Raw genomic sequence first — 18962 nt, 5'->3', positions numbered from 1 at the left:
AAATATTAACTATATATAAATATTTCTATGTAGTAAAATAATTTTAAATACTAGAAAAAAAACTTTTTCACCAAACCTAATCAGCATCAGTTCAGTAGAAATACTTAAAAAAAAATTATGATAACAAATAAAGCAATAACAATACTACTATAATATAGTACATTGTATTGAATAAATACATATTTTTGAACTATTATACAATTTTGATGTTTATATATTTATAAATCATAGGTATTTAAACTGAAAAAATTAAAAAGAGACATGATTCTTTAAATTTATCGTTTTGAAAATGCATTAAACATTGTTATCTAGAAAAAAACTTTTTTAAACCAATCGAAAAAATTTACAACTATATTCTACATCTTTATCAATATTATAGACATTATATTAATATAATATGAACTGTTGTGTTTCTCCCATATCTTGCTATACATTATCGAGTACCAACATTGTAAGAAAGAACCTGTGAATGTGGGCAGACGGGGGAGGGTAATGACTAATGAGTTAGAGTCCCCGCTTGCCAGTTTTATGGTTATATTGTTGTTGTTTTATATTTATCAAATGTCAAGAATAATAAACTAATAAGCAAGGATGTATATATAAGAAATGAATTAGCCGTATATACAATTTACATATACGGATTAGCTATAATCAATATAAATAAAGAAAAGAACAATTAATAGAAATTGATGTTGAACAAATATTTTCAAATAGTTTACTTAAACGTCTGAATTTATCAGATAGACTGGACAAATAAAAATAAAATTCTTCTTTATTACCCATTATTTTTATAATAAAAATATATTATGAATATTTTTTTCTATATAATATTTTTTTTATCAGTTTAAACTATAGAAACACTTACTTTATTTGTCAAAGCCAATGTAAACTTTTGCAATAGATATTCAATACAAATTGCTTAAGAAATGTACACAGGATGGTACTCTGTATATGATGGATTTTCTTAAATACAAACTGAATACAGGTTGTTTTATTAGATTATGGTGAACTTTTAATTTTGTGTTAGTGATAGGTAGTAATAACTACCACTAAATTAAAAGTAATAAAAGGTCGTGGATGTCACTATGCTGTACAGTAGGTTACAAGTGGGTTACTGTAATGGATGGAATTAAATTTGAATCCAATGATATTATATTATTGTATACGAAAAACGATTCTGAGCGGAGACGGTTTATCTGTTTAGGATATATTATAGATTATTAAAAAATTTCAAATCTTAAATATAAAAGAAAAACTTTTATGAATTTCGATCTAAGATAATTTTAACATTACGTTTTCAAGCTTCTTCTACCCAAAAACTACATTTTTATCGATATTAATTTTAAAAACAACAGCGACCACAACGTGTACACTTCCTAATGCATTTTATTAGATATACCAATCCACATATTCGTTAAAAACCCATGACCTTCAACTTCAGGTATTTAATATCATTAAGCAAATATAGTCTAAAATAATTGCATATAAAACGCAAAGATGTTACCATGCGGTAAATTTCTGAAAAACAGATACTGATTTATAAATACCAATTTAAAAAACCGAGTGCCAAAAATAAAAAAAGCGGAAAAGTGGATGTCACTCTGCTGTACAGTAAGTTACAAGTGGGTTACTGTAATGGATGGAATTAAATTTGAATTCAATGATATTATATATGAATATAATTATATAAACATTCGGTGAAAATTTCTATGGTCGTTTTTTTTAATGTTACATCAAAAACCAAAATTGATTGTGTGTAAAATTTCCCGTTTTTCCCTTAATTTTTAGTTTGTTTATCCCGATTATTTAGAAAAATATTAACTAAATATTTTACTTTTTGACCCCCCAAAGTATCAACTAGATTTATGATCGAACGAAGTACTGAAGTCGAAAATCGAAGCACTTTTACTACTCCAAAACGTGATGACAGACACAAAAAAAATAAAATTAAAACACACATCATGGTAAAATCAATACATACATCGCTCCGCCCAGAATCTAAAATAAAATTTGTAAATTTCAAATACTGTCTTTAAATAGCTTAATATTATTCATTGAAAACTACCTATATCATATATTGAAAATGTTTTTCAAATTCAACATTTGGTGAAATTTTACGGTGAAATTCTGTACAGGATCAATATTAGATGTTTATGATATTTAAAAGCAAATTCACTTTTACAAAGTTTAATTTCGAGTATTATTCATTATACAGTTTTTTTCTTCATTTATCTTAATTATTGGCAACTATGGGGCATTAGCATTTTGTGAGGAGGTAACGGTTGATTGAGGAACACGTGTGTGTGAGGTAAGAATTCGTCACTGAAAATTCAGGTGGTTATCCATCCTGGAATTAGCGATACCAGCTGACGCTTGACCTCAGAACACTTAATAAGTGACTGAGGCCAACCACCGAGTAACACCACACCTTATTATATAACGTAAATATGTAATAGGTTGTTAAATGAACATTTTAGATTAAAACAAATATCCCTGCCTACCCGTGCGTAATATATTTATATAATTTGATAAAAAAAATATTCAATTAATTTCTTATAGATATCTATTATTATTTTCTTTAATAACTGCAGATGAATTTCCATTGACTTACGATACTTTTTCAACAAAGTCATAAAACAAATTGATTGTATTTAATTTAAATTAAAATATCAATTTGATGACTTAAAAGTACCTTAAACACGCTATACTATATAAAAAAAAGTGTTTTCTTATAAAATTATATAAGTTTTTTCCAAAATTCATAGGCATCCATACACGGATTTTGAATAAGACTGGGATGATTTGAATTAAATAGAATCATTGATTGGTCTAGTTCTGTAAATTTAGGCCAAGGTAAACCATTTTCTGATCCATCAATGGTAGGATTACTGTAAAAAAATAAAAAATATAGTAGTAAGTTCACTATACAAAACTAATATACACACCAAAACTATTAAAAAGCATCAGAAGTTAAACACAATTTAAATAGGCATACTAAATAGATTTAAATGATTTATAAAGTAGTAGGTAAGTAGGTTTAATAAAGTAGTAATTTAATAGTTTAATATATTATGTAATAGTTATTCATAGGTGGATAGATATGTAATATGTTGTACATAATATGTATATTGTTAATTATATATTTGTAAGTTGCACGTACCAACTTTCTAATTAGACATCGCCCATTTGCGCTAAAAAATATTTATTCCGTTTTGGATACAATCTATTTGTTATATAAAATCATACCTTTTGTATTTTGGCGCAAATAGGCTCTGCCCAAAACTAGTTATTTTTTTTTTTTTTGGGACCAAGTTATTTTATCTAATTAACAATTATAATTACAATAATTTTAAATAATTTTAGATTTAAAATATCGAGTTAAAAAAAAAATTAACATTAAAATTCATGTAAATATACTTACTCAGATGTAATGAATTTATACCAAATATTAATAATTAAATTTGAAACTTCGAGATCTTTTGCGTTTAAATCATCTGAATTTAAGCTATTCATTTTGAAAATACTATTTAGTTCATCGCCGTGAGTGACTCCTAAGGGTCTCTCACATGAACCAAATGCTTTATTATAAGAAAATTCATTTTGATAGTTATACAAATAACTATACACAGGAGATGACAATTTATATGCCATATCAAGAATGCATTCTGTAAAACCTGAATCGGTGAACATCTAAATTACAGAAATAAATCGATTAACTATATAGAATGGTAATAAAGTAATTTTAGGTCTTAAATATATTATTGATTATATTGTACCTACTTTAACAGCATTAACATGCGTATGATCATCCATACCTCCAGATGGGAAATATTTTTCAAGCACTTTTTCTCCAATTTCGTTAATGTTCTCAGGTTCTGTGTAATAATTATAATTCAACATTATCGATATCAAACGACTAAAGTCCGTACGAAGTTCTGGATGAATTAATGACGTATCGTTGTACAGAGCTGTGGAAATAAAATTTTATTTAATTAAGTGTTATTATTATTTTTATAAATTCTACTAAAATATATATTATATATTACATGAATCATCAATGTTTAATACAATATTCTATTAGACCAAATAATTCCGAACGATTTTTTTATCTTATCAAATCTTTATTTTTTTAGTATTATGGGTCAGCAAATTTAAAATTTCATTCAAGTACCTATTTAATAAATGTGATTACAGATGACGACCCTCTATTAAACGGAAAATGCCAATAGTCTCAGTGCAAATAATATATGCGATTTCTACCTCTCTATGATGGAAAACTATTAATAACGGAAAAATGTTTGGTCCCATGCGATTCCGTTATAGAGAAATTCACTGTATTAGTTTCAATTTAACTCACCGGCAACAAACAACCCTCCTTCGGCTGAATTTAAACCAACAATAGCGGGTACGAACGATTCTTGATGAAAGTCATATACTGGATGATGACAAAGAAATGCTTCTTGACCAGAATTACAGTTTTCAACCACAGGATTGAATAAAATAAAAGGCTGATTAATCCAAGTCTAAAAAGATTTTTTTAACAGTTAAAACATTAAAAAATAAATTTTAAATTAATTATCTAAAATTCATATTTTTCAACATTTTTTTCAACAATTTGAGATTAATCTAAATACCACTGTATACTAATTTCAAATCAAATCAAACAAAATTTCCAAAGACTTATTGACGTACTTTGCCAAGTTGAAATACATTACCACTAACGTCAAATGATCTATAGATTTTTTGACACATTAATCTATTTTTAAATCATATTAAGTAAATTATACTCTATATATTTAACCACATTTCACTTTTTTCTTAATATAGTTAAATTCGCTTAAAACGTTCTTCGAGAAATCAGCTCAAAAGAGCGTCTTAAACAGGAGCGTCTCAAGTGAAATTTATCAAACACTTTTTTTTAAAAACTATTTGTTAAAACAAATAACATACGAATAATTTAGTATGAATATCTATCAAATGTTGAGCTGGAACTTGTCTTAAACATTGCAATATGTCTTCGGAAGTATCGAAATTACATCCTGAAATAGTTGCCACTGCATGGGCGCGTTTACGAGGAAATCCAGGAGGTAAAATTGCCCATTTACAAACCGGTGCACCACTTTGAAGTATGGCTTTATGAAAAAGACCTTTACTCATCGGTGACAACATATGGTATCCTGTGCTGGCACCACCCGCACTTCCACCGGAAATCGTCACTCGATTAGGATCGCCGTTAAAATGCACTATGTTTTCCTGCACCCAACGTAATGCAGCAACTTGATCTTTTACACCGTAGTTGCCCGGTATTACATCATCTTCAGTGCTGAGAAATCCTAAGCAATTTTAACGAGACGTTTATTTTATTTCTATTTTACATTTACAATATTATAACAATCATGGGAAAAATTTAGAAACTACAATACTCGTTCAGTATTGAAAAACGTTTAAAATACTAACCGAATATACCAAGTCTATAGTTTATTGTAACTAATATCACGTCCTTGTCCATAAGATAATCTGGCCCGTATAGACCAGACCTACTGTGGCCCCAAGTAAATCCTCCTCCGTGAATCCAAAACATTACTGGTAACAATTTTTCATTCGTTTTTGGAGAATACACATTTAAATACAAACAGTCTTCCTGGCCGTCCGTACTTCCCTGTTGAATACATATATTTGATTCTTTCGTAGCATCCAATATGCCGTCCCACGGTTCTACCGGTACTGGGACCTGAATTATAAAAATATAATAATAAAATTGTATAAAAATGTTTATTTAAGTCAAACGATGATCATGTTTATAAAATTATATTTTTTTTTTTTTAAGTTTATTAAGGCTTCGACAACACAGGTTTTTAGCCTAATAATATTATATTATATACCTTAAACCTGAGCTCTCCAAGTGGTGGTTTTGCATATGGTATTCCGGTATAAGAATAATAAGACCGCCCATTTCGAGATTTCAAAATTTGCCCTTTAATTACACCTTTAGTTATTTTCAACTCCTGTGATATACAATCCACCAAATCTAAGTACAACGTAACCGTAATAAAAGTCCATTTTATAATAAACTGAAATATTAACAAATTATTAGGTTTATTTATATTTTGATGTATAATGTATTCATATGGTAATTAAAACAGAGACGTATTTTTAAATATGCAAAGTACCTGCTTGATAGTAGGAATAAATTCTATATTCTATATTCTATATAAATTCCCGAAATTTCAATAATCAATTTCAATTAAATTTTGTTTTATTATTATAATAATAAATACATTACAATGAGTAAAATAAACTTGACCTGCCTCTGTTTAAAAAATACAAATTGTTTTAGATATACATATTAAAAAATATACGAACCATAATATTATTCCTGTGCATTTTTTTCTGTTGCTTGGAACAAAAAAATGTATTTCTTTAAATTGTTTTCTAAAACATAAAAATTATAATTTTTTGATTGATTCATTAAATAATTAAGTAATATTTTTATCATAATAAAAAATATATATATTATTCTATTAAATATTATAATTATTTACAACCTTATGCACATATTTATTTTCCCCAAAAAATCATAATGTTTTTAAAAATTTTTAAGTTATTAATTTAAGTTTAACATTTTTAGGCATTAATTTATCTATCCCGATTGGTAAGTCTTTGTCAATTTTAGCTCCATAATATTATTGTACAAATAAATAACATCTATATAATTTTGAATACAACAAAATAAAGTATTAAAGTAAAACGTTGAGGTTTGATACGTGACTTATACATTTAATATTATCAACATAGACCTACCTAATTATGAAAAAAATACATAAACCTAAACAGAAAATTGTTATTATCATAATTCATAAGCTATAAAAACAGCAATACATTTGAATATTCCAAGAATACTATCACCGATTAACAATCAATTTTTACTGATGTATTGTGCCTATACACAATTTGTACACTACTTTTTTTATCAGTTTTATTAAACCAGTAAGTACCTACTCATTAAGTTAGAATATGTAACACATCTATTAAAGAAGCAACTTAATTTTCAAAATAGTTAATAAACAATACTCAAATCGTATTACATTGGATTAACGTTAGATCAGTGGTATAAACAATTATACAATTAAATCATATAACGTGATAAAACAAAATCATGAATTAAATATACATTGTACAATGTAGGTACATATTTTTACTATAGTAGACATTTTATATTTATATTAAGAATTATTAGAAAGTCTGTACAAGTACAAGTAACTTTAAAATACTATATCTTATGTACAGGTTTGTTACATCAATTATTCTAAAAATACAAATCTAGTATTAATTAAATCATTATTTTCATTATAGTACAAATTTACTTAAAAATTCAAACATTATAGTAGTAAATATAAATAAAAAAATATAATATTTATTTCAAATAAATTAAAAAGTATTAATGAATATTACATTTTACATAATATAATATTTACTAAGTTAATTGAATTAATAAAATATTATATATATACATATATATATTACCTGTAATAGGTGTTTTTAAATTAAATGATTTCAATGAACTAGATACCAATGGTATCATGGATTTTTTACAGATACAAATACATTAAATTAATATTGCTTGAATATTTTAATAAACATTATTATTTTATGTACATCAGAATATACTCTGTCTAAAGTCGAAAATCGGATGATGATGAGTTTCACCGATCTCATTCGATGTATGAAATAACAAACCAAATGTAAAAGCTTTAAGACGTAGGTATTCAATTAATACATACTTATTAATTGAATAACGCACAATTTCTGTAGAAATAACAAACTAGACTGCCGTATTACTAAAGACTGAAGTAATACTTCAAAACCTGAAAACCATCACACTTTTGTCAGAGAAATTTATTTTACTTATCAGCGAAGTTTTTAGTGTACCAATTTGCCATGTTATGCAAATTTAAATGATTGATTATTAGACAGAGAACGTCTAACAATATTAATAAAATATTATCTTATCTTTGTGTGTAACTGTTCATCAAGTACAAGTACGTACCCCTTAAATTTATTTCATAAGAAGATATCAGCAAACTATTTGTTTTCTCTCTTTGACCCACACGAAACATAGAAAACTTTGTTGTTAATTGTTAGCTTTAGTATAAGAAACAAAAATAATTTACAATCGACCTTAGACCTATTATCAAACTTTAAAAGAACATGATCAGGTATATAACTAACAGTATTTATTAGATGTAAAAAGTAAAGGTACATTCTAAAAGTGCATTTTACACAACTTGGGAATTTCCCATAAAATGTATCAAATATAATTTTCATTAAATAATATTATGATTGTAATATTTGCATATCGTAATGCTTGAATTAATTAAATATCAAATAGGTCTGTACATCTTAGATATAACAATTATAAAATTAGTAATTTAAGAAAAAAAAACAGTTTTTGTTTTGAATGTATAAAATAATTCTGATAATAGAAAAATTGATTAACGAACAATTATATATATATATATATATATATATAATAAATAAATCGTATGGAGTATAGGTCGATAAATATTTACTCACAACACGCCACTAATATGATTAGATTATTATTTATTATTTTTAATATAAATAACAATTATAGTTTATATATATATATATATATAATATTAATTAATTAATTTTTATTTTATAATTGCATATGAATACTGGGCCTCACTGAGAGAACTCGTGCCCAGGAGTTCAAAAATATCGTTACATTAAAATTACAGGTTATTATATATGTAAAAAGCGGGTAAGTGGGTTATATTATAATTAAATTTATATTATCGCTCTGCTGTACATTAGGGGGTGGGGTGGACCTCTGACTGTAGTATAAATTTGAATGGAATGATAGGTATCATTTTCAACGAAAAACGATTCTGAACGGAAACGGGTTATCTGTCTAGGATATATTATAGATTATTAAAAATGTTCATATCTTAGATTTAAAAAGAAAAATTTTTATGAATTTCTAGCATAAAATAATTTATAAATTTTCGTGATTTTTACGTATGTTGTCAAAATTAAAATTTAAATGCTTTTAAAAAAAAATTATTCATATATATTTCTTTTATTTTTCAACTGCTATTGTAAAAATATATTATGAGTCTGGTATTAAATTCTTAAATCATAGAATTAAAAAGAAAAACTTTTATGAATTTTTATCTAAGATAATTTGAACATTGCCGTATTTTTTACGTATTTAGTCAACATTTGAACTTTAAATGTTTATAACAAAAAATTGTGTCTATGTATTTTTAATATTTTTTAACTGCTATTGTTATAATGTGTTAGGAGCTTAGCATTAAATTTTCAAGTTTTTCTACCCAACAAATAAAGTTTTATCGATATTTATAGAAAAAAAAACTAAAAAAGTTAAAAAATTAAAATGTCAATAAACAGATCAAAACAAATCTAAATATTTTGAAAATTGTATCAAATATATAAAATTCCTATATAAATATTCAGTGAAAATTTCAAGTATCTTGGGTCATTTGTTTTAGAGTTACACGAAAATAAGGAAATCGCTAAAAGTGAAAATCCAATGTTGTAAAAATTTAAATTTCAAATGCTCATAAAAATTTAATTTGAATTTCCTGTGGACTTTTTTTTTTGTGATAAAGATTGACAAACTTGAAAGAATTTTGTACTAAATTTTCAAATCTTAGATTTTAAAATAAAATTTTTTATGAATTTCTAGCTTAAAATAATTTGTAATTTTTACGTATTTTGTCAAAATTCAAACTTTAAATGCTTATAAAAAAAATTGTGACTATGAATTTATTTTATTTTTCAGCTGCTATTGTAACAATATTTTAAGAACCTTGTATTACATTTTCAAGCTTTTCTGCCTAACAAATAAATTTTTATAATTAAAAAAAACTACTAATGATCGAAAATTGCAAATATCTATACGAATAGTTCAACTTAAGACGAAAATTATATATTAGATAGAATATACTTATATACACATTCGGTGAAAATTTCATGTACCTATCTATGGTCATTTGTTTTAAATTTACATCAAAAACCAAAATCGATTTTGTCGAAAACTGATTGTGCGTAAAATGTCCCGTTTTTCCCTTAATTTTTAGTTTGTTTATTCCGATTATTTAGAAAAATATTAACTGAATATTTTACTTTTGACCCCCAAAGTACCAACTAGCTTTACTTTCTGATCGAACGAGGTACTGCAGTCGAAAATCGAAGCACTTTTACTGCCCCCAAAACGTGATGACAGACACAAAAAAAAGAAGAAAAAGTCGTACAAATGTAAAAATGTTTAAACTGAAAATCAACTAAAAATTTAATTGTACTGTATTGGCAAATTACTGTGATGAATTATAAAATTAATTCATCATGAGACTCCAATAGCCATAGCAAAGTTCTTATCTTAAATAAATTGTCAGCTGGAGTGGTTATTATTTCAGATGATAGTCCGTTACATAATTTGGTACCGATAACTTAAAAATATCTGATAGACGTGGTATTTTTGACTCTTTTAATTAAAAAATTGTTTTTAGCGTATCTTTTGTTTATTCCATGTATAATAGGTTGTAATAAATTATGATTTTTTTAAAATATAGCTGTTACTTTTAAGTATATAGTTTCCTAACAGGGAGTACATTAAACTCTGTATATCATTTTCTTGTTGGGTACAACCGTTCTGTATTGAGCAGTAGCCTAATGATTTGATTTCGACAAATTTGAAGCTAAGACAATGTATTTTCAAAAACGCCACCCCAGCCTATTATACCATATGTACGTATCGATTCCATCAAAGCTAGATAATAGTTTGCCGATGTTTTGGTAATTCTATAGAACTAAATTTATTAGTATGTACATCATTTTTCCAAGATTTTACATAATAGTATATAATATGTATTTTCCTAGAGTATGCATTCACAAATGTTCTGAACTTAAAAGTGTTTAGTACCCAAATTAATACCTTTACTACCTATTTACTTGATATTTATTCAAATATAATTTCCAATATATACGATGATAAAAATATAGTTCAGTTTTTATATCTGATGTTTTTTGTGACATCATTTGATTTAGACGAAAATTGTAAGGTAGTTGGTTCCAAAATTTATATTTCTCGTCGAATGGATTTTGTATGAATTTTGGTTGCCTGCGGCTCGCACCGTCGCCGTTCGAATTCTGGTCACGGGCGGCATCACTTCCCGCGCAGTTCATCACGCTGTCTGGAAAGAGAGGCCGCCGCCCTCTCACGGGCATGGCAGAGACCACGGGTGCCCACTAGAAATTCTGCCAAAAACACTCACATGTTCCTTCCACCACCGTTCAAAAAACCTTCATTACTAAACCCCCCCCCCCCATTGGCGGCTCGTCAAGGGAGGCAAGTGAGGCTCAGCCTCACCTAAGTATTGTAAAGAAAAAGGGGAGACATATTCTATAATTATTGTTATTTCCAATCGACTTCAAGAATATTAAAATACTCAATAATATATATTATACATTTTAAAATACAAAATCTTTTTGTTATTAATTTTATTATATATCATTATAATGACAAAAAAAAATTATTTATTCGTGTATAATATTGTTATGATAGTACGTCATACTTCGTCACTGTTATAAAAAATCACGACGAAGATGTTCGTTGAACGATAGAACGATCTCGACGAAAGCCGAAGAGTGCCGAGAGGCTAGTAATATTTTGCCTCAGACGAGTACGATTACAAAATATATCATGGTAGAGGGGGAAGTCGAAATTTTATTATGAAATGAGGCAGAATGATTCGGGCCTCAGAGTTTGTCAACATTATCCATTAGTCATTTGTCGAAGCGACGTAACTTCCACTAATAGAAATAGGAACAGGTAGGTTGTCGTATTGTTGTTTAGTGTAAGTGTATACCTACCTATAATACTTTTATTACAAACTAAAGATATCAGTTCTTATCTGTTTAGTGTCTAGTGTCTTGTAATTTGTACTACAGTTTAGTAGATCTCTGAGAATAATAAATAAAAAAATAATTGACAAATTTGCATTACTCAAAGACAGAAGAATAGATTTAATTTATAAAACATAATTTAAAATTAATTTTTTTATTATTTTATTAAATGAGATTTATGTAATAAGTATTATTTTTTTTTTTTTTTAAGTTGACTTTATTCTGATATTTCAGATAATATTAAGTATGGTTTATTATTTATATATTTTTAAAGGTTAATATTAAATATTAAATTGAATTATTTTAAAAGTTAATTTAACTCGTTTTTAAATAACTCCCCCCCCCCCAAAAAAAAAAAAAATATATATATATAATAATATTTAAAATTGTGTAGTAAATAGATAAATAGAGATTTAACAATAATAAATATATATATATATATATATTATATACAATTATCTGTGTTTAGTGATATATTTACATTTGTTTTGACGCACTCAACCGATGAATTATTATAACAGAACCTTCAAGATTTTAATTTTTTGGTGGGAAATTATATCCTATTGCCCTATGGAGTGTTTACATTTTGAAAATATCTGCCTCACCTATCATACGGTTCACGAGCCGCCACTGTACCCCCCCCCCCCCTCACCACAATGGCCTATGTTTCCACGAGTTAACATTTTTAGCTCTATTACGTTTAATTTAAAATATTTAAATTTTTTTAAACTAAAATTATTAACTCCGACAAATAATAAAAACGTGCAAGCATAATAATTACGACATGGTTAACAATAATAAAAATAAGCAAAAAAATAGTTTAATTTATGAATGTGAATTGTACATTTATTATGATAACAATAATGAATTCCAAATGGGATCAACTTTCAATAATTATAAATCATAATTAATTAAACAATATTTTATCATAGGTCAATACTATGATAACAATTTAGATTTTTGTAGAGCATAGATTGAAACTTATTTAATCTCGATACTAAATTTAATGATGACGATGCAGTCGAAAAACAACAATTACATCCATTAAGAGTTAAGAAACAAACACGCATTGAAAACATTTTGAATCATCGTAATAAGATAATTAATGACATAGAAGATTATTTAATAATTTATTTAAACAACTTAGTTCTTTTGACGCTTTTAAAAACGCAATTACTTCTTTCAAAGTTTTTGAAATCAAAATTATTATATTTGGTATTTCATCACTAACTTTCTATATTATTGAGATGAATACGCCAAGTTCAAACGGTGTATTACACGGAACTGTAGCACTGGTAACGGGTGGTGGTCAAAGAATGGGTCTCGCAATCGTCGACGAGTTGCTAAAAAACGATGCACATGTAAGTAACAAATGAATAAGTAATGCAAATATAATATTTTACCGACATTTATAAAATTGGTTTGGATATTTTGTTAACTGAAAAAATAAATAACTTGAAAAACGCATAAAATTTCACCAAATGTTTAATTTGAAAAACATTTTCAATATATGATATAGTTTTCACCGAATAATATTGAGCTATTTATAGATAGCATTTGAAATTTACCAATTTTATTTTTATATATAAATATCGATAATAATTGCGCTCTGTAAAAAGGTTGACAACTTATTTGTAAGGATTCGTATGTTTTTTATACTGAATTAAAAAAAAAAAAATATGAAAATCTAATAAGAATTCTTCAACAATTTGTTGATATGTAATTTTAAAAAAATTCAGCGTAAACCACATACATGTTGTATAAGTATCTGAGATAAGCTTCAATCATAAAATAATATTTTCTCATCAAGCATGTATAGTGTTTTTGTTGTACTTCAACAATTATTAATCGTAGACATTTGAAAAATTCCACTGTTACTAAAATTATTAGCTTTTATACTATTTTTACATACAGGGTGATTCTTTTAAGTGGGTAAGCTAACTATCTCGAAAAGTATTTACTTTTTTCAAAATATTTTTTTACATGGTTTCAAGTTGTTAAAAAACCAACGTTTTTATTAAAAAATTATATTTTTAAATTTTTTTATTCTTATCATTTTTTAAGTTTTTTACTTTTTTGAATGACAACATAGAGTTTTAATTTCATATTCCAAAGCTGAATATTTTTCTAAGTATTTTGATTCATAAAAATCGAAATTTCAAAAATTGTAAATTATTTTTAATAAACAAAATTTCATGATTTCTATCGTTAAAAACATTTTCTTCACATCATATAAAAAATATTTAAAAACATTGATACTTTTTGAAATAGTGAGTATTTTACGATTAATGAATCACTTGTTATCTGTATAAAATATTTAAATATATAGATATATATTTATGATACATATGTATATTGTATATAATATAATGAAAAATATATATGGTTAACACAAAAACGCGTTATACAATCATATTGCTAAATTAACAACTAGTTTTACAAATCTTCGGATTGAAGTCGTGAAGCACAACTGTATTAACAGTGTAAATAAATTAAATGTGAGCAACTTTTTATGCTGTTATGAAATGTATTTAATCATGCAATTGGAGAAATTTTGAAATATACACTACACTTTTATGTATCAAGATCGTCATTCGGTGTACATGTCGTAACTGAAAAACAACCTTTACGGTTTCTAAGCAAGGGTTATATTTCTGTAAATGGTTCAGTTTATAAAAACTTTAAACTTATTATTAATGGTAAAACTCACAATTTCAAAATACCTAACATGTATACAAACTTAAAAGAAGATTAAGGTGTGGTATACTAAAAATAAGTAATTAATTTAAATACAAAAACTTGTAAGATCAAAGTTTAAGTTGATAATATTTTTTTTTATTTTATTATTATATATATTTTCTTGTAATGCAGTTCTATAATGCAGTTTTTTTTTTTATGTAAGAATTGTTGTTATGTTCAAAAAACAATTTAATAGTAAATTAATCATTTAGAAGAGTTCAGCACTTTGAGAAACTGAACATCAATCAGAACCTTTTTAAAAAAAAATGCATAATCATATAAAATTATTATCATTACATTCAAATTATTAAAAATAAAAATTCAAATATTCATATTCGATAAACTCTATCCTGCGTCAAAGTGAACAAAGTGAGTCAAATGTCTAACACTTGGTATCTGAAATATATATTTCTTGCATTTTGGCAAATACGTGACTAAAAAAAATTAATTAATTTTCATGGTAATGAACGGTAAAATCAGTCGTTATTTAAAATCGCCTCGAGTTTATTTTCCAAGTGTATATATATATTATATATGTCATGATTTTTAAACGAAATGTTTATGTTTTATTATTATCTTTTTTTTATAGGTGTCTTTAATAGATATTAGTGAAGAAATAGGAAATAATGCAGTCTGTGAATTAGAAATCAAATATAAATCATCTTCAAGAAATAGATTATTATTTATAAAGTGTGATGTTACCAATGAAACAGAGTTCGAAGGTAAGTAATTAATAATATTATCAAAGGTGGGCATTAACTAGAAAAAAAGTTAATTTTTTTACACTTTTTAACTTTATTAGTTTATTAATTATCTAATCAACTTATAAACATAACTAGTTTAAATAATTTAGCTTTTCCTAGTTGATTTAAAAATAGTCCATCAAGTTAAAAAGTTTTGAAATTTTTCGTTTATACTAATATTAACATAAAATAAAAATAATCCAATTCTACAATAACACAAACATTTCTCTTTTTTCATGATAAAATAATTTTATAAATAAATATATTTTATTCTATTATATAGACTCTCTTTATGTGATTCACATGATAATTTTAAAAAATAGACTAACTTAAGAAAAAAATTTTTCTGAGTTAAGTTAATATTTTTTTCCATATTAACATTAACATGACGATCATGTGTCCTCTTAACTTAGCTTAACTTGAGTTAATTATTTTCATTAATTATTTGCATATTATCAATAGTTCATGCTGTGTAAACATAACAAAGTACAGTTTATTTAGAATTCAGAACATTTTAGATTCTGAACGAAGTAATGAATGTATTGATTTTACAATGATGTGTGTGTTTTTTTTTTTTGTATGTGTGTCTGTGTACAGCATAACTAGTCGAAATAATGCTTCGATTTCAAACTTTGGGGGTGGTTTCCGATGTAAAAGTGAATATCCTTGGTGCATTATACAGGTTAAAAGTAAACATTTTCCAACAGTTTTCAAAAAAATCGAGAAAAACAAAAAAAAAAAATGACAGAAAAACGGGAATTTTTACGCAAAACCAGTTTTCGACCAAATCGATTTTTTTAAATGGTTGTAATTCAAAAACTAATCACTATAAATACTTGAAATTTACACCAAATGTTTATGTTAGTGATATCTATATACAGTTTAATTTTCAAAAATTTTGACTTTTTTGAGTTATTTATTGACCACTGAAATTTTCAATTTTTTTTTTGAAGTGCCGGTAAAAAAATGTTGGACGACCAAAAAAACTTGATAATTTAACACAAGGTTCCTTATGAGTTATTCTTATTGTAGCTAAAAAAAAATTAAAAACCGTAAGTCACAATTTTTTTTATAAGCGTTTATAGTTCAAATTTTTACGAAATCTGTCGAAAACGCGAAAATTTACAAGTAATTTTGAAGTTGAATAATCATAAAAGTTTTTGTGTGTATAACTAATGATTAAAAATACAACACTAAGTTTTCTATTAGTTTTTCTTCAAGTAGCTAATGAGAAAACTCGAAACATCATTATAGGAAAAATTTTTAGTGCGTTTGAATTTTAAATTTTTACGAAAAAGCGTAACGATAAAGATTTATTCTCAAACGATTTTAAATATTTGTAATTATTCAAAAAGTATAAGTCGTAGATACTTGAAAATTTCACAAGTTATTTAGATTGGCATTTTCTTTACATGATTTAATTTTCAAAATATTTTGAATTTTTTTGAGATATTTATAGACAACTGAAATTTTCAATTTTTCTGGCCATATCAAAATACTTGAAAATTTAATACAAAGTTCCTCATAAGTTATTCTTATAGTGATTAAAAAATTATAAAAATACATAGGCACAATTTTATTTTATAATCATTTAAATTTCAAATTTTGACTAAATACGTAAAATTTACGGCAATGTTCAAATTATCTTAGATAGAAATTCATAAAAGTTTTTATTTTTAATTCTATGATTTGAGTGTTTAATACCATGCTCATAATATATTTTTACAATAGCAGTTGAAAAATAAAAGAAATATATAGCCACAATTTTTTTTTACATGCATTCAAATTTTAATTTTGACAACATACGTGAAAATCACGAAAATTCATAAAAAATTTTCCTTTTATATCTAAGATTTGAAAAATTTTAATAATCTTTAATATATTCTGGACAGATAAACCGTCTCCGTTCAGAATCGTTTTTCGTATACAATGATACCTATCATTGCATTCAAATTTAACCTACCCTAGTCAGAGGTCCACCCCACCCCCAATGTACAGCAGAGCGATACCCACTTACCCGCTTTTTTTAATTTATATACATATATATGTATTAGATTCATTTAAGAAAACCATTGAAAAATTTGGAAAAATAAACATTGTTGTTAATAATGCTGGTATCATGACCAAGTATTTGACTTCTTGGGAGCTAGCCATCGATTTAAATTACGTAAGTAACCAAGTATGATGATATATCTAAACTGTATACCAGTAATATTTTTGTATTTCTATGAACTTTTTAATGTACTGTTCAGTTAATATTTATACGTTTCGATGAAGATTATTAGGAAACATAACAGGAACAACTTAAATATTATTTTTATTAATTTTTAAAGTAACAGTTCTTATTAAATGTTTTTTATACCATCACATTATAGAAAGCAGTTGTTCGAGGTACCATACTTGGTCTTAAATATATTGAAAACAAAGTAGATCAAAACTCTGCAGTAATTAATGTTGCATCGATAGTTGGATTATCCAACACTGTCTTGCCCATATACCAATCGACCAAAAGAGCTGTTATTGACTTCACAAAATGTATTGGAGTGAGTATGCCGTGAATATTTCGATGAATGCAGGAATTTAAAAAAAAATATTAGATATTCTTATGTTAAGATTACTCATAAGAGTATAGGAGCTATTGTTTTTTCTTTTAATATTAACGTTTCAAGTGTCCGTTCAATTCAAAAGCGACCGGAAATAACGTTAGAGTCATGGCCATTTGTCCTGGTGCCACGTTCGATGGATTTGAAAATAACATTGAAGGGAAAAATGCGTTAGAACGTGAAATTGAGGAGCTGATTACGAGTGGTGAAGAGATCCCAAATCCAAATAGAATACTGATAATACAGAGGTAATGCATCCAATCACAGGATTAAGTTAGTGTATTATACGTACTACGTATTTATTGTAAAATAAAGTTATAACATTTGAAAATTGTATTACAGCACTGATTACTATAAAGCTGCATTTCTCCACGTTTTGAAAAATGGCAAAAACGGAGATGTTTGGATAACCGAAAATGAACAGCCCCCGAGACTCACACATTTCTCCACTCAATATTAAATAAATTAAATATCAACTTTTAATTTAATGTAATTTTAACAAACATGAAATAGTCATAAGTAATAAAAAATTAACTTATAGAAATAAACACCAGTGATAAGATGTATTCTTATTATGAGAAGGTGGTGTCCAATTTGACAGATTGCATACGTCTACAGATTGGTTAGTTTGACATATAATTTGTAGGGCATCTGGAATTTAACAATCTAAAGTGAAGTAGTAAATGGATTGAACAAGATTGACCAAAAATTTAAATTAATTAAAGATAACTGAGTTATTGAATCAATTGTACCAGACAATAGGACATATAGAAATATTTGGTTAGCGATCTGTCAGTAAAGAAAGGGTTGGTGACAGGCATGTATTGGTAATCCAACGACTTTTATCAAACAAAATTTAAATTTGACCCGACTTCCTAACTAATTTGTTTCCCTGGAGCTATGAGGATCTAAGATAACCAATCCT

General features: G+C 26.0%; 2 protein-coding genes across 5 annotated transcripts; one reads left to right on the top strand and one right to left on the bottom strand.

Annotated features, from left to right (window-relative positions):
• Positions 1-2545: 2545 nt before the first annotated feature.
• LOC107163722 (esterase FE4-like) lies at positions 2546-7926 on the bottom strand. 3 transcript variants are annotated; one of them, XM_089226867.1, is made up of 9 exons: positions 7782-7926; positions 6364-6432; positions 5883-6071; positions 5458-5731; positions 4951-5333; positions 4358-4523; positions 3781-3968; positions 3422-3690; positions 2546-2888 (listed from the first exon to the last, which is right to left on the bottom strand). In XM_089226867.1, the coding sequence occupies exons 2-9, from the start codon at positions 6382-6384 to the stop codon at positions 2738-2740; spliced, it is 1641 nt and encodes a 546-aa protein (XP_089082993.1). In that variant the 5' UTR covers positions 6385-6432; positions 7782-7926; the 3' UTR covers positions 2546-2737. The 3 variants fall into 3 exon arrangements, with proteins under 3 accessions (XP_089082993.1, XP_089082992.1, XP_089082994.1); XM_089226866.1 differs by having other exon boundaries at positions 7525-7903; XM_089226868.1 differs by lacking the exon at positions 7782-7926 and adding an exon at positions 6546-6662.
• Positions 7927-12964: 5038 nt separating this feature from the next.
• LOC107163711 (15-hydroxyprostaglandin dehydrogenase [NAD(+)]-like) lies at positions 12965-18585 on the top strand. 2 transcript variants are annotated; one of them, XM_089225993.1, is made up of 6 exons: positions 12965-13313; positions 15281-15413; positions 17489-17601; positions 17810-17977; positions 18104-18310; positions 18380-18585. In XM_089225993.1, the coding sequence occupies exons 1-5, from the start codon at positions 13200-13202 to the stop codon at positions 18287-18289; spliced, it is 714 nt and encodes a 237-aa protein (XP_089082119.1). In that variant the 5' UTR covers positions 12965-13199; the 3' UTR covers positions 18290-18310; positions 18380-18585. The 2 variants fall into 2 exon arrangements, with proteins under 2 accessions (XP_089082119.1, XP_015366738.1); XM_015511252.2 differs by having other exon boundaries at positions 12967-13313; positions 18104-18285.
• The last annotated feature ends 377 nt before the right edge of the window (positions 18586-18962 follow it).

This window comes from Diuraphis noxia, unplaced genomic scaffold (genome assembly GCF_037042655.1).
Source record: "Diuraphis noxia isolate RWA-SAM2 unplaced genomic scaffold, SU_Dnox_SAM2 contig0004, whole genome shotgun sequence".
Lineage (NCBI taxonomy): Eukaryota > Metazoa > Arthropoda > Insecta > Hemiptera > Aphididae > Diuraphis > Diuraphis noxia.
This window is presented reverse-complemented; position numbering and strand designations above follow the sequence as displayed.

Excerpts from the sequence above, each read along its gene's own strand:
- LOC107163711 (XM_015511252.2), top strand. The coding sequence starts at position 13,200 with ATGAATACGCCAAGTTCAAACGGTGTATTACACGGAACTGTAGCACTG. Across the intron at positions 13,314-15,280 it reads TGCTAAAAAACGATGCACAT|GTGTCTTTAATAGATATTAG; the intron begins GTAAGTAACAAA and ends TTTTTTTTATAG. Across the intron at positions 18,286-18,379 it reads AGAATACTGATAATACAGAG|CACTGATTACTATAAAGCTG; the intron begins GTAATGCATCCA and ends ATTGTATTACAG.
- LOC107163722 (XM_089226867.1), bottom strand. The coding sequence starts at position 6,384 with ATGCACAGGAATAATATTATG. Across the intron at positions 6,072-6,363 it reads TGCACAGGAATAATATTATG|TTTATTATAAAATGGACTTT; the intron begins GTTCGTATATTT and ends TTAATATTTCAG. Across the intron at positions 3,969-4,357 it reads AGGAGGGTTGTTTGTTGCCG|CTCTGTACAACGATACGTCA; the intron begins GTGAGTTAAATT and ends TTATTTCCACAG.